This window comes from Simochromis diagramma, unplaced genomic scaffold (genome assembly GCF_900408965.1).
Source record: "Simochromis diagramma unplaced genomic scaffold, fSimDia1.1 OVJJ01000334.1, whole genome shotgun sequence".
NCBI lineage: Eukaryota > Metazoa > Chordata > Actinopteri > Cichliformes > Cichlidae > Simochromis > Simochromis diagramma.
In genome coordinates this window covers 1681402-1706256 of record NW_024386764.1, presented here as the reverse complement: position 1 = coordinate 1706256, position 24855 = coordinate 1681402, and the positions used below count along the sequence as shown (strand labels likewise).

Genomic DNA, 24855 nt, shown 5'->3' with positions numbered 1-24855 from the left:
TGGTAACGAACTAATCATGTGATTCAGGTGTGTTGACCCAAGGTGAGATCTAAAACCTGCAGGACACCGGCCCTCGTGGACTGAGATTGCCCACCCCTGGCCTCGATGTTTATATATAGAATCAATACTGTATATACATGTACTAACTTAGTTCCTTAAGTTACTGGTGCTGGATTTATCCCTATGATGTATTGTATGTAACTTCTTACCACAACTGTAGATTAAGGCAGGTCTACATTATCACATTTAACTCAAACAAACAAACAAACAAACAAACAAACAAACAAACAAACAAACAAAAAGCTACTTTAAAACAGAGACATTCAGGGGCACTTCAAGCAGTTTAAAGAGCTGTATCTCAACCACTGAACATCAATTCATGCAGCATACAAGTCTTTAATCTTTCCTTTAATTTCTCCTTCTCACTTTTAGCCCTGAAGATAAATAGTCAATATTTCATTCTATTTTTATTTTCAGTACAGACTCCCAAACTCAAGGTAATATACACAGCTAAGAAGTACTGGGAAGGTTAGAAAAGTACATAATTAGAAACCATTAATAACACTATTATTGTGTCAGAATTTCCAGGGATCCATATTGTTTAGATTGATGAATTTTTGACATTCGGACCTGGAAATATTATTGTGAAGATAAACACAACAACAAACACAACATGCAACTGACAACGTTGTGCTCTCAGAATACCAATTTCTACATACCAGTTACTTATTGTTGTGCTTGTAATTTAATATAGACATATGTATTTTATAGAGTTGGGTGTTTTGAAACGTGTTGATTGTTGTGCTGAGACGTAACTTTTACGTTAAAGGCAGTTATTCTCCATTTCTGCCTTGTGTTGCAGTTTTTACAGTTTGACTACCATCTGGTGAGTAGCTTTTGAGTGTTTGCATATAATCTCATGTCTTACATGCAAACTATGGGTAACAAACTATGGGTAACAAACTATGGGTAGTCTGCTAGCAACCAAAGCCATCACAAGGAGGCTTTTGGTACAGCACCCTCTTCGTGACCTATTTTATCCATTCACACCGATTCACACAAGCACTTTTTCTATGCTTTTTCTATGTAAATGCTTTCTATCTGCCACACATTCATACTCCGATGGATGCATCAGAGAGCAACTTGCCCAAGGATATTTGACATATTGACTGGAGCAGATGGAGATCCAACTACCAACCTTTCAATTTGTAGCTGACATCCAAATTTTTCCCTTGCAACTGTTGGTTGCATCTTGAGCTACATAAGCATGACGTCACTCAGCACGTAGCCAGTATTGGTATCTTCATCACGCCAACTCAGATGACATGAGTTGTTGTATTACATAGAAGACATATAGCACATACAGTACATCTTAGTGGTTCAGAAAAGCCTTGTCAACTATGTTTTGTCACTGAGGATGGAGTGTGAGCATCAGCTATGCACAAACTTGAGCCCCATAATGCTGATTTTGCTATAGATTATGCATAGCTCCTTTCAGTAATCCTTACAAGTGAATTAGTAAATTGAGAGCACTTATTTGTGGTGTGCTCTTCAGATCTCCTGGCCTTAACAGAAAGTTGGTTTTGTGGCTCCAGAGGCTCCTGATAAATCACTGAAAGTAACCAATTCTGAATGTTTAGTAGACCCAGAATTAAATTAAAATCTGTTCACATTAGCTGCAACTGTCATCGACAAAATTCCACAAATCCACACAGCACTTTGTTTACCTTTGTAATATTCAAGTGAAAAAACAAAAAAACAAAAAGAAGAAAATAATGCACCTCGACTTTGCATGAAGTCAGTGAGAACGCATGCCAGCATGCTACTGTATACAAAGGAATCAGAAGAAGGTTGACTCTACAAGATGAAGAGCACTTGAATTCGTTCATTACACTTTAACCCTTCACCCAGTGTGTGCACTGAGCATCAGCCAATCGGATCACAGTCCAGTGTCTTGCCAGTGGAAACAGCTCCATGTTTCCACTGGCAACATCAGGAATTGGATTTCTTATATGAAACCAGAATAAAACGAACTTCTCCTGAAAGGAAAACTCATTTTACCTGCAGTTACAAACAATAATAATAAAAACAATAGTTTGACATTTAGGTGGCTTTAATTCGTGACATGTGACACCCAGTCATTCTAACCACATGGTGGCTATGATCAGCACAGCAACACAAACCCATTTATTTCAGCCACAGTGGACCAAAATAAGCTGATGCAATAAAGCCTGCAATTCCTGTAGCTGGAGGGCTTCTTTTAAAAGGACCCTATCTGCTTTTTCTTGTTTTCTGTCCTGCATTCACTGCTGCAGTCTCTGATGTTATTAAATGTAAAAGTAATCCCAGTGAACAAAAAGTGCCAGCTTCAGACTGCTCTGTGCTGTTCATGAGCACTGGGTGCTGCCCCTCTGCAGGCTTCCAGAAAGTGCCTAATCAGATGAACGTGGGCTTATGCCCAGGCCTGAAAGAGACAGGAGCTTTTTTGAGACAACAGATGAGTTGAGGGGTTGCTGGAGTGCTGAAAATGAGAACAATAGAGGCTGCTGAAATGTGTTACCTCACACATTTCTTGTCCTTAATGAGCAAGAGAAGCTCCGAAATAAGCAGTCCAGTTTTGGCCACCTCCACCTCAAGTTAGCTTAATCAAGCTGACACCAAGAAGGAGGTTCCTGTATAGAATTAATCTCTTCTTAACAATCCTGTTCAGATGGCACTATGAGGTCTCACAGACCCAGTTGGACCTTTGCAAGGTGAGTTGCTCCACTCTCTCCATTCACACCTGGCAGATGTTGTAGTAGACTGTGTGTGCATTCATCTGGCTCACCGAGTCACCCGTCAAATCGAACGTGCAGTCTTTGTGTGTGTGCATCTCCGTCATTGGCACATCGACCGTGTTGGAGTTTTTGTGCGGAGTCTGTGTCCCGTAGGACGGCACAGGCTGCAGATGAAGTGCAAAAACATGTTAGCCTCTTACTGCAGCAAGATCAGCATGCTTAATCAGCAAACTAGCTACAACCAGTTAACCCCTGCTTTGAGTTTCATTGCTAATCTAGATTAACTAACTTCAACTTCATTCAGAACACAGAAAAGAACATCTGCCTTCTCACAAAGAGGTGTTTGAAGCAACAAAACAACTCAAGAAAGGTTGATCAGTGCTGGTAAGTTGACAGAAACAGCTTCTGGTGTGCTATTAACAGACTGTTCTTCCTGGCAACATGGAGCACTGAGTTCAGTAGATATGGGAGGAGCTAGTCTGAGGCTCAGGATGACAGTAGGAGCTTTAATCCTTTGTAGTTGTTGGTCCAATCTGAACACACCTACTGCTGTAATCGTATTATGTCCATAGACATGAATGAAGTAACAGGTCACAGGCTCAGGTTTATAGTCATCAGGTACATACAGAGATATGTGGTCAGTAAGGTTGGTCATATAAAGACAGTCATATAAATGGAACATGGCCTAAACCCTCTAATAAAGGTAAAAGTCCCATAAATACAACGATGAGACACAAATGTTTTTGAATCTGCTGATTTGAGTGAATTTGTTGTTGGGAGATTTTAAGTATTTTCTATTCAAAACAAACTCTAAACAGTTTGCACATCACTACGTTCTGTTATATTACCCTATTACACAGCATTTCTTTTTAAATTAATCTTTTTTAGAAACAGGATCATACTAATGTACAGTTGTGGTCAAAGGTTTACATCCGCTAATCACAGGAACAAATTTCATGGTCATTTTGGGCTTTCTGTTAATTCTTTGAACTGTCCTTGTACAGCATCCATCTTTCAGCCTTGGATTATCTCTAACATTAGGCCAGTACAAGAAGAAACAGGCCCAGCCTGATATATGTACATATGATCACTTAAATACTTTAATAAGAGGTGCTGAATGTTCGACAGCGTCTTTTGACTTGACAAGGCCAAGGTCTATACACTTCTCACATGATAAACATGATTTGTAGTTTTTGCTGGACAGCACTCACTGGACTGACAAATTCTTCCAAGAGGAGTGATACTTTGCCATTGTTCATAGCATCGGTCAATTCAAAGAGTGCTGTCAAGCAAATCCTTTCATGCTGGCAAATAGAAACTACCAGGTGTAATCGATCATGTTTTTACCTTTCCTGCTGTGCTCAGGGGAAAGTCTTTCTGACAGAGGTGCGCAATGATTCCTGCTGCAAGGGCGTCACCAAGAACGTTGATCATGGTACGAAACCTGTCACTGCAGAGAGAAGGAAAGACAAAATGCCACAAGACCACCTCACCAAGGACTGATTCCATCCTTTGAAACCTGTGATTTTCCATAATCAGCACTTACAGGATCCAATCAATGGCTACGATTAGTGTGATGTCATCTGGTGGCAGGCCTACTGATGTGAGTACGATTACCATGGTAACCAGACCAGCCTGAGGAATCCCAGCTGCTCCAATGCTGGCGGCTGTAGCTGTGATACTGGAAGACGGGGAGACATGAGGAGAGTTAGAGATCAAAACTGAAAGAAAATGAGCAGACAGCAGGCTTCTTCAATGTTTATTATGTATTTTCATAAAGTTTTAAAAGGCTCCACTGGCTACACAGGAGAGTATAATCTGTGTCTCCCATGCACACAGACTGGTTCTATACAGATAAAGTGAAAGTAACTGTTTGTCTCATTTTACCTGATGGTGACCAATTGGCCAAAGTCCAGCTCATAGTCATTAACCTGAGCAATAAAGATGGCTGCCACTGCCTCATAGAGAGCTGTGCCATCCATGTTGATAGTGGCACCCACTGGGAGAACAAAACGAGCGATCTGCCGGTCCACATGACAGTTTTCCAACAAACACTTCATGGTGATAGGCAGTGTGGCAGAGCTGTGGACAGGTGGCATTCAAACAAAAGATTAATAGGCCCATATTCTGTTTCGTATCTTCACTCCTGAAGTAGGGAATCTGTTTTGCTCAGTTAGGGTTTAGCATATTTGCTATGAACCTTTCCAGGACTAACTAACTGAAGCGTAGGAAGCAGGTTAAAGTAGGCCTGACCTGGAGGAGGTTGCCAGGGCGATGACCAAGGCCTGCAGGAGGCCACGGATGTAGCTGAAGGGGTTCTTCCTGGTGAGAAGGAAGTAGAAGAGAGGAAGGAGGACAAGTCCATGAACAAAGAGCCCGGTGAGCACAGTAACGCCGTACCAGCCCAACTTCTTCCCCAGTGTGCTCGGATCCTGCATGTCCAGGATCTTCCCCGCCACCAAAAAGATAATCCCAAATGGAAAATACCTGGAAGAACAGAACATCATTATGAATCCTATAAGAGCTAAACGTGAAGTTTGTCTCTGAAGCTTAAGGCAAAACTTAAATGTTTTACATTTCTTTCCTTTCATGTTCATTTCACATATTTTTCATATATGCCTTGTTCTTGAGTGGAGTTCAGATATCATTAGTTTATTTAGAATTATGAACATAGATTTCTTGAAGTCCACGGAGCATTATTTTAGAAAATTTGATCGGTTTTGCAAGAAAGAGTTACCATATTAAAATAACTCACAAAATATTTTTCAATTTAAAAAATGTAGAAAAAAAACAGCCTCTCCCATTTAAGATCATCTTCTCAGGAACCTCGTGACTGTTCTTCTCCCATTTTTTGATCATTCCTTAGAAGTCCTGTTATGTTGGGTGAGAATGGTTCTGGTTACGGGTGCTCTCACCAACAGTAGCATTCTTTGAGGGTTGATTCAGACTTAGGTGTATACATGCATACAGAATAAAACCTGTAGAGCTGCATCTGTTTGTGTTGAGCGTTAAGGTTTTAAAGCCTTGCTACAGTTTTAAATCTCCTCGTATTTGGTATTTGTCTTGACAGTTGACACATATGAACACAAAAACACAGCTAGTTAAGAATATAATAAAGAAAATATACACAATGCGTGTTGTTGTGACTATTTTCCACCCAGTGGGATTTGTTTTTGTGGTTTAGTTTAATTAAGCTCACCTTTGTTGGGATAGTGAGATTCATTTTCAGTAATGTGAATACCAGTAAAGTCAAATGAATCAATCACTACAAGCTTTCATGGCTCATTTACAAAGCCAACCATGCACTTTTGATTCAAACACAGGTGTAGAAAGCTGCAATTGTAACATAGGCTCTGCATGGCATTGTTCAACCCCTCAAAATCAAACTGAGAGTCTGCACATCAGTTTGTCTTTGATTGTCAATTTGAAGTTATTGTGGGGGTAAACAGACCCCTAGCTGTATGACTGTACTCTGAGTTTTCATCTCACCAAACAGCAGCGTTGATGATCTTCATGACACACTCGTTGATGCACTGACAGACATTGATCAGTGGGACTCCTCGCTCTCCCATCCTGCCCAGCAACAAACCTGCAGCACACATAAACACTGATTATGCTTGCGTTTCTATGCAAGCTTCAGCTCTGTAAATGTTATCACAGACTTTGCCCATAAATGAGGGAGGTCTGGAATGGTGGGAAAACCATCACAGACTGTGGAGAAGGCAAACGAACTCAACAACTTCTTCAACAGGTTTGACCAGCACACAACCCCCCCACCCTCACCTTTACCTACAGAGCCCTCTCCCCACTCTCCTACCTCCCTCGCTTCACCCCTTCCTGGCACTATGACACACCAACTCTGAATTATGCCACATTCAGAAGTTTGCAGACGACACGGCCATCATGGGGTGTATCTGGGATGATCGGAAAGAGGAGTACAGCAGTGTGGTGAGGAACTTCGTCACATTGAGTCACACAAACCACCTGCAACTCAACACCTCAAAGACTAAGGATCTGGTTGTGGACTTCGGGAGGTCCAGAGAAGGTCTACTGCCGGTTCAGATAGAGGGGGAGGAGGTGGAGGTGGTCAACAAGTACAAGTACCTCGGGCTGTGGGTGGACAACAAACTGGACTGGTCATGCAACACAGAGCACCTGTATAAAAAAGCCCAAAGCCGACTGTACTTCCTCAGGAGGCTGAGGTCTTTTAACATCTGCAGGAAGCTCCTGAGGATGTTTTACCAGTCAGTGGTTGCTGGAGTCCTTTTCTATGCTGTGGTGTGCTGGGGGAGCAGCACAGCAAAGAAGGACTCATCCAGGCTGGAGAAACTGATCAGGAAGGCTGGCTCTGTGGTCGGCATGAAGCTGGACACTCTGGTGACAGTGGCAGAGAAGAGGACACTAAAGAAACTGCTGGACATTATGAACAATGCTGGGCATCCTCTGCACACGGCCATTAACAACCAGAGGAGTCTGTTCAGTGACAGGTTGCTTCTCCCAAAAACAAGAACTAACAGACTTAAAAACTCCTTTGTCCCACACGCCATCAGACTGTTTAACTCCTCTCTGGAGGGGAGAGGGAGGGGAGACAGGAGGACAAAGGAGGGGGGACAACCAAGCTATAGTGCCCTTTCACTGTGCAATACTTTGTGTTAATGGGGCGACTGTGGCTCAGGGGGTTGGGAAGCGCATCTGTAACCGGGAAGGTCGCCAGTTCGATCCCCGTACTCTCTGTCCTGGTCGTTGTGTCCTTGGGCAAAGACACTTTACCCTACCGCCTACTGGTGCGATATGGCAGTCTCGCTTCTGTCAGTCTGTCCCAGGGCAGCCGTGGCTACAACCGTAGCTGCCTCCACATGTGTGAATGCAGTGGGCCGTTTGGCTAAAAACACACCAATTATTATTATTCCAAAGCTCCTGCAATTCACCCATTTAGTCGGGAATGCGAGATAAGTGTGTATATTGGAATTCTGTACCTCTGTACTCTGTGCTGTGCTATTGGAAACCGAATTTCCCGGAGGAACCCACCCGAGATTAATAAAGTTTTATCTAATCTATCTACACCCCCATCACCATCAACGGCGCTGCTGTGGAGAGAGTGAGCAGCTTCCGCTTCCTTGGTGTACATCTGGCTGAGGATCTTACGTGGTCAGTACACACAAACAAAACAGTGAAGAAGGCGCAGCAGCGCCTCTTCTTTCTCAGGAGACTGAAAAGATTCGGCATGAGCCCCCGCATCCTCAGGACCTTCTATCACTGTGCCATTGAGAGCATCCTCACCGGATGCATCACCACCTGGTACGCCAACAGCACCGCCTACAACCGCAAAGCTCTCCAGAGAGTAGTGCGGTGCTCTGAACGGATAATTGGAGGTGAGCTTCCCTCCCTCCAGGACATCTACAGGAAGCGCTGCCTGAGGAAACCGGGAAGGATCATCAAGGACTCCAGTCACCCCAGCCAGAAACTGTTCAGACTGCTTCCCTCAGGAAGGAGGTTCTGCAGCATCCGGTCCCGTACCAGCAGACTGAGAGACAGCTTCTTCCACCAGGCCATCAGACTGCTGAACACTTCATAAGACACCCACCTCCACTACTGGAACTTCAACATTATGCACTCCATACTGTACATTAATGCCACTGTTTTGCACGTCTCAACCAACTCTGTATATCCATCCATTCACTTCTGCTTATCCTTTTCAGGGTCGCGGGGGGCGCTGGAGCCTATCCCAGCTGTCATAGGGCGAGAGGCGGGGTACACCCTGGACAGGTCGCCAGTCTGTCGCAGGGCTAACACACAGGGACAGACAACCATTCGTGCTCACATTCACTCGCACATTCACACCTAGTGGCAATTTGGATTATCCAGTTAACCTATCCCCACAATGATGGTGGAATTGAACTCAGGACCTTCTTGCTGTGTGGCAACAGTGCTAACCACCGTGCCACCAACTCTGTATATTTTTTATATATTTTTTATACATTTTATTTTATTGTTTACTCTATTTAATTTGTAAAATATGTACACACACACACACACACGCACACGTAGAAAAACATATTTAGTATACACATCCAGTACTATTATATATTATACATATATTTATTAGTCTCAGATTTAGCCATTCTTATATTTTGCTTGTTTTACGTTATTGTATTTTTGTACAACTCTGTTGCTTGTGAAGCTCGCACACAAGAATTTCACTCACATGTACTGTACCAGTGTACCTGCACATGTGATGTGACAATAAAAGTGATTTGATTTGATTTGATCTAATCTAAATTAAGAAAAATTGGTCTTGACTGGTTCATCACACAACCTGAAAGTGGAACTATTGTGTTTTCCTTATTGTCTGTCACACTTGCTCGTGCTCATGCACATATTATAAAAGAAGTAATCTCTCCAAGCCAAAAGAATAGATTTCACCGTGCTCTGATTATTCAGTTTCAGACAGTTTTTTTTTCAGTTCTGGGACCCATATAATGTCATATAAAGAGAATATCTTATAACATTATTTTGTTATATAACAAAATAGCAGTTTCTGTCATATCTCAGGCTTCTGTGCCTGAGATATGACAGAAACTGCTCAGTTTAGAAAAAAGATTCAAGGGTTACTCTTAGTAGGCTTTCAAGCAGAAAAGAGTTAAAGGGCCTCACAGCAGGAAAAGCTTGTTTCACAAGGTGGATGAACTTAGGGGCTACACTATAGAAGTATGAATAAAGATTATTTTTAACTGTCAATAATTCAAACAATATTCTAGTGGAGTCCAAAAAGAAATGAACAGGTCATTTCTGGTTACAAAAACCAACATGTTGGCAGTTAAAACGCTAATGATGAGGTTTCAAAATTTACGATGTTAGCAACCCCGATCCCACTCACCCATAGTTGCAGAGAAGATAACGATGCCAAGGACATTCATCTGCTGGCTGCTGCCTGGACTTGTCTTGTATATGACATCTGGAGGAGGAGTCAGCTCGAGGTACACCATGCGCCCTTTGGGGTCATTGTCATCAGGGATCACATAGACAAAGTTGGGCTGAATTGTTTTGGTTGGGACTTTGAAGATGGGAATCAGGTCTGTTTTGTACTGAAGAAAGAAAATCATATTTAGTCACAGGATTCAAGCTTGTAGCATTAAAGAAACAACACGATTCTGTTTTCTTACCTGTTGAAATGTGGCCTCAATTAGATTGGAAGGAACCATGTTTCTGTGATAAACAAATTACATCGTTAGCTTTAAACAAACAAACAAACAAACAAACTCCTCCCACCCGCTGCCTCTTCTGCATAGGAGGAGCCTAAGATTCCTCCATGTTGTACGTTTTTGTTCTTATTAATTTTTTATTTTGGAATAAATTTTATTTAGCAGCACGACTTGGGTGGCTCTTCTACATATTGGGGGCTCATCCAGGATTCAGACCTGGGACTTTTTGCACCCCAAGACATAATTCCAGGGATTTAAATCAGCTATGAATAATCCTCCATTTTCTCCCTATAAGCTATTATTTCTGATAGAAATAAAACAAGTAATCTTTCATCAATCTTTCATCAATCTTTCATCAATCTTTCAGTAATCTTTCATCACCATGCTTACCATACTTCAAATCTGGTTTCAAGTACTTCTTTAGTTTGCAATTACCGAGGTCAGACGCCATCATCCTTTGAGAAGTTTGCAGCTATCTGTGAGGTAGAATAACCTTGCTGGTGGCTGATTTGGATAAGTGGTTGTATATTAGTAAGTGCCTGGAAATGCCTTTGCGATAAATTAGGGGGTGGGGAGAGGAAAGTCTGGACCTGGATAAGTTACAGCAAATGACTGGATGGATGGATGGATGGATGTAACTCTAGGAAACAGCATTCACAGGAACATCTATGAGGCAATCACAACTGGGAAAGCTGATTTTTTTTTTTTTGAAAACTCTGATATACCTGATCAGATACTTAGAAATACAGAAAAGCTGTAGATGTCGATGTTTTATACTAGCTAAATTATGCTGTTATTAAATAGTTCATAAATATGGTGAAAACATACAACAAAATGTATCCAACTCAATATTTCAGCCACACTAATGAGAGAAGAGGCAGCACATGTAGGCTGACAACTGTTATCACCAGATGACTCATGAATGTTTACAACATGTGAGTGTTTCCATGTTTATCCTCTATAGGATGACTGTCTGCACCCTTTGCTGGGAGGGGTTCATCACCTCAGGAGGTAAACAATCCAACGAATCCTTCCAACATGGGAGTGACTTTCAAACATGGCACGAGAGCTTGGTCTGCCAACGTGCCGCAGCAGAGATCATGCACAGCCACTGACTTGGTTAATCTATCACTTATCCCTGCAGGATTACTAAAAATATACTGATCAGCCCTGCACTCTAATTGGATTTGTGTGTGTGAGAGAAGAAGAGAGAGTGTGTGTTGGTTTTCTACGTTTTGTTGACCTCAGTTCAGCTGAACAGGTCAGAGTGGATGTGCATCCGGACGGTGATCTCTAATACCCAAAACAAACTGTAAAGCTGTGTGCACGTTTCTATGCTGCTGTGCACCAATTCTCATTTCCCTGAATCTCACAGAGGCCACAGAGATGCAACAAGCACAATTACAGGACATGTACCAAAGTGAAATAAACCAGAATTATCCTTTTGATGTGTTTTCCTCCAAAGCAGCACAACCGAGGTTCATGGAAATTTTGTTGTTGTTTAGAGAAAAATCCTGGCACATTTAGTTTCTGCACATTCTCCAAGTTAAGTGTGAAACTTTTTACGAACTACACAGCAAAACAGAATGAGATTCAGCACACTGAATACAGCGTTTGTATTTTTGATAATCTTGTATTTGTTAGGAGTTGGGTTCTGGTTATGTGGTGTTTGAGTCACTGAACCTGGCACACCTGTTACTCGTCAGCTGCATTCTTCAGAAGTGTTCCCGACAGAAGACTAGTGTCGGAGTATTGACGTTTTTGGAGTCTGTAATTCTGCCCCTGCCTGCTGGAGCCGTTGGATTATTTCTGGTGACTGTCAGGAGTTTTGTTTCCTCCCCAGGATTTCGCCTCGTCTGGTTTGTTTCCGTCTGGAGGTTTATAAACAGTACCAAATCGAGGGCACTACCTGTGTGTGTTTCCGTCACCTGCACGTCCTGGCTCCGCGTCCCCATTCATACGCTATTGTACATACTTGTAAAACCTCCTCATCACTGTAAATAAACTGTCTTCACCGCAACTCTGCTCCCTGCGTCCATCTGCATTTGCCATAACAGTATTTTTGTTCTGTATTCTGTGCATTATAGTCTTCTGGTTATAGTGTTATTTTCACATTCCTGGACTTACGATGACCTTGGCTTTTGTGCTGTCAGTTTCATGATTCCTGATTTATTGATCCTTTTTCTGTCTCCCCAGTTTTGTCCCTGTGTCCGTCCCGTCTCTCTGTGTCCTCTCTTATCCCTTATGCTGTGTGCTCATCTGTCTGCATGTTTCTCCACTAGACCTAGTTTCTCAGTTTGCTCCTGCCCTGCTCTGTCATTGTGTTTTATTAACCAGTCAGTTGCCAGCTAATAAAAGCTGTGTTTTAGGTTCAGCCTGTGTCACAAGTCCTGCATTGGGGTCCTCTTCCTTCCTTCCTTTTTTTTAGCATTTACTTTCACTTTTTCTTTTACAGTTTGCTCTTTCAAACACAGAGAACAATTATCACCACACAGATAACTGGCAGGGACCCTTCCAGAGTCTCCAGCTGACTTTTGACCTGTCACACCTGATGAGGTCGAGGAGGGCATCAGCCGAGGTCATGACAGGCCCGCCACCCAGCCGGTTGCTCTCCATCTCTGTGCCCACACCTGGTTTGATGATGATCACGAGAAAGATGCCGACCACTACGGCGATGAAGGTGGTCCAGAGGTAGTATGTGACGGTGAGGACACCCATTCGGCAACATGCCTTCGACTCCATCGATGATAGACCCGACATTAAACTGCACAGCAAGGCAAGGACAGAGGGGGATCCATCAACAGAGAGGATACACAACTGCACCATAGTGCTGACTGAGAGGTACTGAATAAGAAAATCTATAACAGATCGCTGCTTCTTCAGACTATTTGTTTTAAAACCAGTTTGGGGACATATCTAACAGCAGAATCCTCTTCTGCTGTTAGAAAACTACTCTGTACTTACTACTTAAGAAAAGACTGAAATGTTACTGATAGAAAGCCATGGACACAGTTATTTTTGTGGGTGGTCTTATTGCGTAGATTTGATGCTGGGAGGAGACACAAATCACACTGAGGTTGTTTGAGGACGGCCGTGAAAGTCTGTGTCAAGTCAAATATGTGGAGCTATCCATGTTTTTCTTTTAGAGGATTTACCCTTCTAGTTGAAAATTTATGGAGGAGAATCTTTAAATCACTCATATGAATAAAGTCCACGAGTCCTGTCATTGGACTGGACTTTGATTTATCTTATAAGTGTCATAAGTGTCAGAATCAGTATCTCGAGGCAAAACTTTCCAAATAAATATGCTGTTAACATGCCTTTGTTTGATATTTTTATACGCATAATTTATGGATTTTCTTTAGTAATGTGGGTGAGGAAACATATGTGGTAACACACCGACAAAAATGTGGCCCCACTGCAAACACCTGCTGATAGATTTAGTCTCAATTAGAAGGCCAACTGGACTGTTCCTAACAAACAGGTAAAGTACTGCATGTTTAACTGAAATAACTGTAATAATAATAACAACAACAATAATAGTTTAACACAACTGGCACAGTTCATGTTTAACGTCATAGATACACTCTCTGAGGAGCGCAAAGCTGACCTGCAGAAAAACAACACACAGGAAATACAGCAGGCTCAAATGAAGTGGGATGATCCTTTAAGGTGCTTTTGTTAAAACAAGAGCTTTAACATCACAGCCTTCTAAATCTAAGAGTTCTATAGGGGGCTTTTCTCTTCTCACGGGTTCATATGGCCAGAGTTTCAAATAATGAGATCAGCCTCTGTACAAGTAATCCCTGCAAGCCACAAACTCAGGCTTCAGACTGTTCTAAAGGTCGCATCCTTAAATGTGCATCTATGGTTGTGAACAGAGAAGCTCCACTAACCGGCTTCTTCAACCTTTGGGTTGAAGACGTTTGAGAGGAGCATCTTATCAGCAGAAAGTTATATTCAAGGGGGAGGAGCTAAAATAGCTTATTTCCAATGTTTCAGACAGAGGATGAACTTAGGGTCTGCACTAAGGCCCAGCATAAAAAATAATTATTTGATTGGGACTATTTCTCACAGCCCATGTGCATGACTGGATGGATTATTTGAATCATACAAAGCTACTCTAGTACAAGAATACAAAACAGTCCACTTTAAGGAAATCTAACTGCACCCTACAGAATGCAGACTGTTGCAAAGCCTCATGGTTCTGATTACCTTGATTTTCCTTGTCATACTGTGTGTCGGTACTTTGACCCACCTGGACGTGATGAGAGGAAGGATGAGCATCTTCAGCATCCTCATCAGCAGCTCACCAGGAAAAGAGAAGTAGATCTTGGCCTGTAGAGACAAAAACAATCACTTAAAAAAAAAAAGATAACAAAGGTTTCCATTTGTAATCTGTTAGACCTAAAATGTTCATTTAAGGTCTTAAATCCAGCTCTTTGTAACAGTTTAAACAGATTTTATTCATTTACATTTGATAAGTTGAATCACATGAATTTCTCTGAAAGTTTTAACCAAGAGATTAATGTAAAAGAAATCGATTAACAAAGCTTAAAGTTTTGTTTCATGGCCTTAAACTTTTAGTTGGAACAAAACTTTGGACAGATTTTATGGAGAGCCACAGATTGGTCATAGACCCACAGAGGGCGACGCGCTGAACATGACGCACATCGTGCTGAATCACTGAAAACTTCATAAACTCAGTGCACATAACGGATAATTACAACATGCCATTTGTCCACACAGAAACTCTGGGTCCATGTTTAAAAAGATATGACGTTTTTAGATAATTGAATCTGACAGGAGTTCCATATATTTCCATTAAATAATGTTAGCATGCAAGTCTGAAATGTGTTTTCACAGAATTACAGCACAACCTGGTTTCCAAATTTTCAATCCAAGCATTTATCTTACATTCACTCTGTCTGATACACAGAGAAAATATTCAGTGAGAAGCAGTTGTCTGTTTGAAAATGCCTCGTTGCTGCCAGAGGTCAGAAGATGATAAGATATAATAACCACTAATTACAACCAAAGTATGTGAATCAAGCCTTAAAGCAGATGAGCTACAGCAGCAGGTAAGAGTGCAAAGTGGACACTGAAAACCACACAGGCTCACCTAAACGGCACTAAAGAAAATTGGAAAACATGTTGCCTGGTCTGATGAGTCTTCATTTCTGTTGCAACATTTGGAAGGTAGAATTAGAGTTTGGTGTTAACAGCATGAAAGCATGGTTCTAACCTGCCTACAAACAGCTTATACCAGATGTGGAGGTGTCATAGTGAGCAGATTCTTGTCAGACTTTTGGTGCTTTAGTACCAACTGAGGATCATTGACATGCCACAGCCTGACTGACCTCCACAGTCACCAGATCTCAGTCCAGTGGAGCACCATCGGGATGTGGTGGTACATGAGATTTCAATCATGGATGTAGAGCTGACGAATCTGGAGCAACTTTGTGATGCTATAATGTCTAATAATGTCTCTCTGGACCAAAATCTCTGAGGAAGTGAGGACCTTCCAGCACCTTGTTGAATCTATGCCACAAAGAATTAATGAAGCACTGAAAGCAAAAAAGTGGTCCTAACAGGAACTATCAAGGTGTAACTAATTAAGTGGCCAGTGAGCTATATACTGTTATGGTATATGTTTTCATCTTATCGATTTCAATTCTTTGTATTTGATTATATTATCCCTCTGTTGAGCATTTTGGCAGACACTTGATGTCCTTTAAATGTGCTATTTAAATAAAGATGACTTGACTGTAAGCTCTTATGAACAGGTTCTGATGAAAATTTGAGACTGAGTCTTTATCAGAAATCAAACACATCAGGTCCTCAATTCGGTCTCATCTGTTATAGACAAATTAAATTTAAACACCAAATAGTAACAACAACAACAACATGTCTGTGAAGGTTCTCAGTCATCCAGGTCATCGTAGTCTAAGGAGCTTGGAAAGAAAAGCGTCTGGACTTCTTTAAGTTGCTTGAAGATGTTTCACCTTCATCCGAGAAGCTTCTTCAGTTCTAGGTTCAAATGGTGGGGAGTCCCAGATTTAGACCCAGTGGGAGTTTCCCCCCAAAGAGGGACAAAAGGGCCCCCCGATGATCCTCTAATCACATGAGCCAAGGTGTGAAACTGGGTGTGGGTCACAATCAGCCAGGGTTTCGGGTGAGCTCGTTGTGAAACCTGGCCCCACCTTATCATGTGATGTCCTGAGGTCAGATGGCCCAGGATGTGAGTGGGCGTTAAGGCGTCTGGGGAGGGAACTCAAAACTGGATTATAGATGGCAGACAGTTGGTGTCGTAAGCCACCGCCTCTGTTCAAAGATGGTCGCTCACAGTGGACATAGATGCTTCTTTCACTCCTCTTTCAAACCATCTGTCCTCTCTGTCCAAAATGTGAACATTGGCATCCTCGAAAGAGTGACCTTTGACCTCTAGATGCAGATGGACAGCTGAGTCTTGTCCTGTGGAGGTGGCTCTTCTGTGTTGTGCCATGCACTTGTAAAGTGGCTGTTTGGTCTCTCCGATGTAGAGGTCTGGGCATTCCTCGCTGTACTGTACAGCAAACACCACATTGTTAAGTCTGTGTTTAGGAGTTTTTGTCTTTGGTGAACCAGTTTCTGTCTGAGTGTGTTGCTGGGTCTGAAATGCACCGGGATGTCGTGCTTGGGTTTATATCTGGGACTCTCCACCATTTGACCTTAGAACTGAAGAAGCTTCTCGGATGAGAGGTGAAACATCTTCAAGCAACTTAAAGAAGTGCAGATGCTTTTCTTTCCAATTTCCTTAGACAACAACAACAACAACAACAACAACAACAACAACAACAACAATAATATGCATTAAAATAAAATAATCTTTCTTTTTTCATCCATTAAAATATGGCATCATGCCTCATGTTCTATCATTTAACACAAAGGACAGAAGTTTATCATTCAGTCAGGATTTGTGAAAGTTTGCACCACATAAACGGAGCTTCCAGCAAGGAATTCATCGGCCTCAATATTTATGATCACAGTGCTGCCTTTTATTGATACTTGGTTACCTAATTACTTAGTTATGATTATTTAGTGTATTTATCTTTCAGAATGATGGATTGGCCACTTTGTGTATTATCTCTATCTAGCTAAAAATAGTCACTGTTAGTTAGGATGTCTGGATGTGTTTGCTGATATGACACCGACCAGTCGTGCTTTTGTTGCATCGTTCCTGTCGTTCTCTTCTTTCACGTTTTTTGTTCAGTTTAGGACCAAACTAAATGGTAGATGTAAAGATGCAAGAATAAATCTCTGTGTCATAACACATAATGTAAATACTGTGATTACTCTCAGCTTTCTAAAAATGCAGCTCATTCAAAATGTTTTTTCCTGTTGTTTTTTTTTTTTTTTTATAAAACTGCTGTTAAAACTAAATTTATATAAAGTACATTTAACTTAAAATGAAGAAGAAGTCTTTCACTTCAGTATTCTCTCATAAGTTTGCAGGATTGACATTATTTTATTTGTCATTTATGTTTGTGGAAACAAGTTTGCGTATTTTAATTAAACCAACATATATCTCTGATACAGGCAGGCAAATAAAAATAAATTAATTAGTGAGTGTTTAAAGAACAGCTTGTCCATGCCCACTATGATATCACTGACATGTTGGTCTCCTTAAGCTGTGTTTAAATGTGTTTGACAAATAAACGTGACTGAGAAAGAACAGGAGAGTCACTGAGTGGTGCAGCTGTAATCGGTTCAAGGTTCTTTATTTGTCACATGCATAGTTATACAAGTATAACACACAGTGAAATGTAGCCTGACACGCTCCTCGACATGTGCAAAAATGGGGGGGGGGGTAGAGGAAGAACATTATATATATATATATATATATATATATATATATGTATATACATTGGGTGAATGTGCAGTAGTAGCAGCAAGCAGGTGAATTCTGTACATTAATAAGAATAGACATCTGACTATTTTACAGAATAGACGATATAAAAATATTTGAAATTAAAGGAATTGAAATGTACATTGTGCCTGGGTTTAGTGTCTGGAAGAGTCCTGTCTCAGTCAATTATAGATGATGTGAGAGGGCGGGTGTGTGTGTTCAGGGCCCGGATGGCTTGGGGATAGAAGCTCCTCTTGAGTCTCTCTGTCCTTGCCCGGAAGATGCGGAACCTTCTACCAGATTGCAGAAGTTGGAACAGTTTGTTGCCAGGATGGGACGGGTCCTTCAGTATCTGCGCTGCTCTAGTCCGGCATCTCCTGGTGTAGGTGTCCTGAAGCGGGGGGAGAGCAATCCTGCAGCAGCGTTCTGCTGTACGGATCACTCTCTGGAGAGCTTTTTGGTCCTTCACACAGCTGTTCCCGAACCACGATGTCATGTTCTGTGTGAGGATGCTCTCCACAGCGCCTGTATAGACAATCCTGAGGATCTTTGGAGAGACCCTGAACTTCCTCAGTTGTCGTAGGTGATACAGGCGCTGCCTAGCCTTTTTGGTCTGGACCTGAATGTGGGCAGCCCATGTCAGGTCTGAGGAGATGTGGACACCAAGATACTTGAAGGACTGCACCCTCTCCACTGGAGCTCCATTGATGATGATGGGCTTGTAGTCTCTGTGCTGACCCCTTCTGAAGTCCACCACCAGCTCCTTGGTCTTGCAGACGTTCAGCTGGAGGTGGTTGTCCTGGCACCACGATGCCAGATTCTTCACTTCATCCATGTAGGCCGCCTCATCGTTGTTGGAGATGGCACCCAACACCACTGTGTCGTCAGCAAACTTCACAATGGTGTTGGAGCCATGGGTGGCCACACAGTCTGAAGTGTAGAGGGAGTAGAGCAGTGGCGAGAGGACACATCCCTGAGGTGCTCCTGTGTTGATGGTGATGCTGTTAGAGACGCATCTACCCACCCTCACCACCTGAGTTCTGCCAGTGAGGAAGTCCAACACCCATGCACACAGACGGCTGTTGAGTCCCAGATCCCTGAGCTTTGTGAACAGTCTGCTGGGCACTTAAGTCTAGCTGAGAGGGATCAATTCTTCTCAGAAAGACCGTTCACACACAAACGGAACTATTTTTAACAAACACAGACTCTGAAGTGCATGTGCTCATACAGTAGGTCACAGTTTTACTTCACATAACCGAGTAGTTTCGTTGGGTTTTCTGAATCTGCAGAAACACAGATTGACAGTGATGGAGATTAAAATCACATCAACATTTTCAGATTAAGTTAATCTCAGTTAACTTTAAAATCTTTGTTTGATTTGTGAAACAAGACACAGAGGTGTCATTCATGCTTGCAACAATTAATGTAAACAGTTTTATTTCTCATCTGTAACTTTAATCTTTCTAGATGAACATTTCTATCCGAGTTGGTTTTATTTATTAACATTATATTAGAAGAGTATAATTAGTAACTGTTAAACAATCGCTTAAGAACTTATCCTATGATTTTGTGTTGAAATGTAAAAACTGATGAAAAAAAGATGAATGAAAAAAACTCATGTTGTATTCTGAATATAAAAATAACCAACGGTGATCAAAGTAAGCCATTATTATTATGTTTATACTATCATAGAGTTTTTTGGTTATATTTACAGTAAGATGTTCAGAGGCTGCACAAACAGCTTTGTTTTAACTGTTTCTTTTAAAAGCTCAAAGAGAAGAAGCCCTCTGAGAGCATGAGAGGCACTCCTTACATGGACGGATTAACGTTGGTGGATTTGGACTGGCTGCTCTTAAAGCTCTGTGACACTGTTTTTCTTCAACTACAGTGTATCCTCCAGAGAATTAACAGGCCAGAGACCTCTACATTTCTTGGAAAAGTTCCCCTCAACATGGAAACTTAACAGACCAGTTGTGTTGAAATTAAGTGGCACTGCATATCCTGCATATCCTGCATATCCTGCATATCTGCATCTCTGAAACTGCACGGTGCTCGATTTATCTGTAATCCTATGAGTATCAGGTTGAAATGTAAAAACAGCTATTCATTATGCTTAGTACATTAAGCTTTGCAACCAGACATGCTCAAACTCCTGCAAATACAAAATGAAATATTCTATTTGATATATGTTCTGAATATAATGGATTGCACTTATGTAGCGCTTTTCGAGACCCTCAAAGCGCTTTACAATTCCACTATTCATTCACTCTCACATTCACACACTGGTGGAGGCAGCTACGGTTGTAGCCACAGCTGCCCTGGAGCAGACTGGGGCAGAAGCGAGGCTGCTGGACACTGGCGCCATCAGTGGCCAACACCAGTAGGCGGTAGGGTGAAATGTCTTGCCCAAGACATCAAAACAGTTTGATCATCTTTGCTCTGCAGCAGGAGATTTGCTGTTTAAATGTAAACACATATCTGGATAATTATCTTCTGATACAAACTTTAGTTTTCCCTTTTATCTCTCTTTGGTGTGTTTAACAGTAAGAACTCATTGGACAATGTAAAAACGAATCTTGTTATGAAATGACATTTGTTTCATTTTATTTTTTAAACGTTCATATAGTTCTTCACAGAGCTGACCGGAACCATTACCTGTGCTGGGTTAACATGTTACAAAGTAACTTGTTACTGTTATCCATAATTACATTACAGTTACAGTTATACTGACACTTGTGTTATAAAGCTTCCTAAGTTATCTGCATGCTGCATATAGAAAGCATAAAAGGACAGAAAAACTTCATTCTTCTGTTAGAGAAATTTGGGGTTTTGCAAGCATCTGCAGAGATACTGTGCGATCATGAAGCTAGGCAACACCCCAGAGTGATGTCACAGCTGAGTCATTTGGGAAATGCAGTAATGTAACACATTACTGCATTAAATTTAATAATCACATTACAGTTACAAGTATGTTGTTGTTGTGTTACACAGGTTCTGATCAGGAGATCAGGAGATCAGAAAGATCTGATCAGAAAGAAACATCAATCATGCCTTTGTCAGCTACCAGCTGACTTCAGTTTCTGTGCAAAGAAAAAAAAACTTTTGAAATGAAGCCATAGACACTACTTTTACTTTCAATGCACAAAAGGCCAAGGGCGCGATGGTGAAGAGCAAGCTGCGTCCAGGACAGAAGCAACTGCGTTTATACTACTAACACACACGGGCTCCTTGCAAGCTGCACAGACAGCACATTTACACAAAACTAAAGTGCTGAGTGTGTGTCGACCTCAGGCCAGCAGACAGAGCCCAAACTGTTGGCAACAGAAGCAAGCCGAGCCTTTCTGCCTCTTCATTTTGCTACAGTAGAATCGCTGCAGTGATTTCTTTGAAGTCCCTTTGAGCATGTAATAATTTTGTTGGGATGTTGTTATGAGTAATTCTTGAGAGTAATTCAGTAATATATATAATACAGATCTTTTAAAAAAGTAAAGAATAATTAAAAATACATTACTTTTTTTTCTTAGAGTGCCCCAACACTGGGTTTGTACAAGAAAATGTGAGTGAAATGTAAACCATAAATTCAAGTGTCACATTTTTACTACGTTTAGTTTCATTAAAACAGTGATTAAAGAAACCTAAACCTAACTGGACTAAACTATCCAAACACTGGAACTGACAACCTTTCTCTCTTTCTTGGCTTCTACCTTCAGCTGTGTCCTTCACTCTCCTTAATAAGAGATACATAATCCAGTAAGCAAGAAAGATTTGATATGAACTAGAAACTAAGAAGCACAATCTATATTACTATGTTGCTAATCAATCACATATAAAAACAATTTTCACTGTCCTTTATTTCTCCCCAGAGATGCTCTGTTGGGTTCAGGCCTGGACTTGTGGTGGGTTTCATTCTGGATCTAGCCTGGCCTGGACTTTCAGTTTTCCTGAAGCCTGTCTTTTTCTTTCTTGTTTACAGTAACGACTGTGTCAAATTCCCTGTGAATTATTCATCAGGTTTGTCACACTTTTTTTTAAAAATCTGGTTCTTCTTGTAGAACATAGCAAACTTGGCAGTGCTGGAGAAGTATAGTTGCTGCACATTATCACTTTTCATGCCCCTCCAGGGACTTAGGCTGTAAATAAAGAGTTATCTTGTTGAAATGTAAATGCTGAAATGTTTTTAAAATCAGGATTTATTTTCCTACATCCATCTTTCCCTCTCTAATAGTGGGTCTCCCATTTGCTGCTGCAAAAGAAAGATCACCACCACAGAAGCCTACAACAATGATGTCTTCTGTAAAGTTCACCAGTCTTCGTAAAGGAACTCTGGATCTCATTCAAGGTGTGCGAAAGGGTCGTGAGGTGACAGTTTTTGGCACTATTTAATTAAAACTGAACTGAATTCAAGGAAACTGATTCAGTTCATTTCACTGTTATAGTGAAATAGGGCTTAAATAGGGATCAAAGGAAGAGAAACCAGTAAGGGAGAAGTCCCTGTCAGTACTCACAGCAGTATTCTAGATCAACTGAAAGACTTTTCCAGGAGCTTTTAATAATAATGAATTACAATAGTCCAGTCTAGAAATAAAAAACGCATAACCAGCGAGTTTTCAGCATCACTCAAAGACAACATGTTTGTCTTTGAGTGATGCACTAACTAAACATCACAAACAATAGAAGATATAATAGCAGAGAGCCCTACATGCTACTTTAATATGTGTGTTAAAGGACATGTCCTGGGCATAAGCAACTCCAAGATTCTTCAAAGTGTTACTGGGGCCTTATAAATATAATAACTCCAGTTTTATCTGAATTCAGCAAATTAGAGGTAATCCAGGCCTTTGTGTTTTTAAGACATTCCTGCAATTCAACTAGTTCATTTGTATCTTCATAGATAAAGTATCATCTGCATAGCAATGAAAATGTATGTTTTCTAATAATATTGTGTAAGGGAAGCCTGTTTAATATATGTGTCATTTAAACAATAATGGTTCCAGCACAGAACCCTGAGGGACTCCTTAACTAACTTTTGTGTGCAGAGCTTTTCTCATTTACATGCAGACTGGAGTCTATTAAACAGACATGATTTCATTTAATGGAAGACTTAATTTCTGTCGTAAAATAATGTAGTTTGTATCTGCAATCTCGTTCTTTCGGTCACTACCCACAGCTCGTGACCACTGGTGAAGGTAGGGACGTAGATTGATGGGTAATTTGAGGACTTTGCTTTTACACTCAGCTCTCTCTTCACCACGATGGAGCGGTACAGCGTCCGCATCACTGCAGCTGCAGCACCAATCCGTCTGTCGAGCTCCCGTCACTCGTGAACAAGACCCCGAGATACTTGAACTCCTCCACTGGAGTTTAGGAGAAGTGGAGGAGAAGACTCGAACCTTTGTATTAAAATATCAAAAGTTCAGCAGTTTTTTTTTCAGTTTTTTGATTTATCTTCTTTTTTATTTCCTCTTTTTTTATGTTATAGTATTTTGTTAATTTGGTAACTCTTCCGTCCCTCTCTGCTACTGTGTGTTTTGTATACTTTTTACTTATTTCCACAAAAAATATATAAAATAAACAGAAAACAAAACAAAACCAACCAAACAAACCAAAAAAAGTAATCAACACAGAAGCTGAAATTTAAATTTAAAAAGATATATCGCAATAAATCGAGGCACGAAGCAACGTAAAGACATTTGAAATAAAAATATCAACACAAAGCTTTAGGTTATTTTAAATATTACCTTCAGCTTCACAGGAAAATATAAACACAGAAGCTGAAATTTTACATCCTAACAGAGTGTTTAAAGGCAGCTACTGAGCAGAAAGCTGAGAGAAGTAATTAACAGGAAAAGTGTTGGACAGTATCAATACACGAGCTTAAAGGTGAGCTCCTGGCAGCACCACTGAAGGTGACCTAACAGGATGTTTGAAGGAAAGAAGTCCAGTCGACATAATGACGTGATGTAAATATGAAGCTGAGAGTTTAATGGCATGCTGTTTGCTGTAAGGTGAACAGTACCTGTGTAGACATCTGACTTCCTCTCAACATAAAGCCTAGCGTGCAGCCGGTGATCACAGAGATGACTGACAGCGTGAGCAGCCCATTCCTCTTAAAGAAATTCTTCACCTGTCCTCAGGTCCCCCTTCACTGTCTTCAGGAGGAAAGTCTTCATTTGGTCCCCCATCGTCTTCTCTGCATTTCCAGGCGCGTACGAGCTGTTGTCAGAGCGCACCTCCTCCTCAACGTTCGGTAACAGAAGTTCCTCCATACCTGTGAAGATCTGAGTGTTTATATGTGTGGCTGGCAGGCAGACAAACCTGTGAGACCCAACCCTCTCCACTAAAGGATTAAATGATCACTGATCAGCACCAAGGTAGCTCTGCAGACAGCCAGGCAGACTTACAGGACTAAGAGGCTTAAAGAGGTGGAGGAAATATCACAGGCCTTTGGCATCTGGTCCTGCTGCTAGACTCAATCGTGTTGTTGTTGTTTCGGTTTTACACCTTTTGGCAAAAGAGTCTGGGTGAGCATGGGTCAGAGGAACCTTCAGCTTTAGGAAAAGCTGCTGGACTCTCAATAAGCTTTCACTTTGAAGTCTCAAATCAGGGTCAGGGTGACTGCACGTGACGGGAGGAAATGTTAATGAACCTGTTGGTCAATGAATCTTCATTAACAACTATATTTACTCCAGAGTTCAGTCTCGATTTCTTTGGTCGGACGTTTAACATTCACATGCACCTACGTTTTTTTTAAGGCCCAAATCTTTCGAACACATTTATAAATCAAGAGGCTTCATTTTGTCTTAAGACAGGAGGCCACTTTATTAGCAAACATCTAATCAGCCAATCACATGGCAGCAACCCAATGCTTTTAAGTGCTGAAGTTTAAGCCAAGCATCATGTTGTGAAGAAAGAAAAAACAAACAAACACTGTTCTCAAAGTTTGTGTGCTTTTGCAGTTTTTTATTTGGAGCTCTTGGAGTTTAGATTA

The 24855-nt window shown here is 41.2% G+C and overlaps 1 protein-coding gene across 1 annotated transcript; it reads right to left on the bottom strand.

Moving 5' to 3' along the window:
* Nucleotides 1–491: 491 nt before the first annotated feature.
* slc1a8a (solute carrier family 1 member 8a) lies at nt 492–24133 on the bottom strand. Its single transcript, XM_040029812.1, has 12 exons — nt 24082–24133; nt 23884–23996; nt 14238–14317; nt 12528–12743; nt 9941–9983; nt 9655–9862; nt 6267–6366; nt 5031–5264; nt 4665–4859; nt 4324–4458; nt 4125–4227; nt 492–2941 (listed from the first exon to the last, which is right to left on the bottom strand). Exons 1-12 carry the CDS (start codon nt 24131–24133, stop codon nt 2777–2779), a joined length of 1644 nt encoding a protein of 547 aa, XP_039885746.1. The 3' UTR covers nt 492–2776.
* Between the last annotated feature and the right edge of the window lie 722 nt (nt 24134–24855).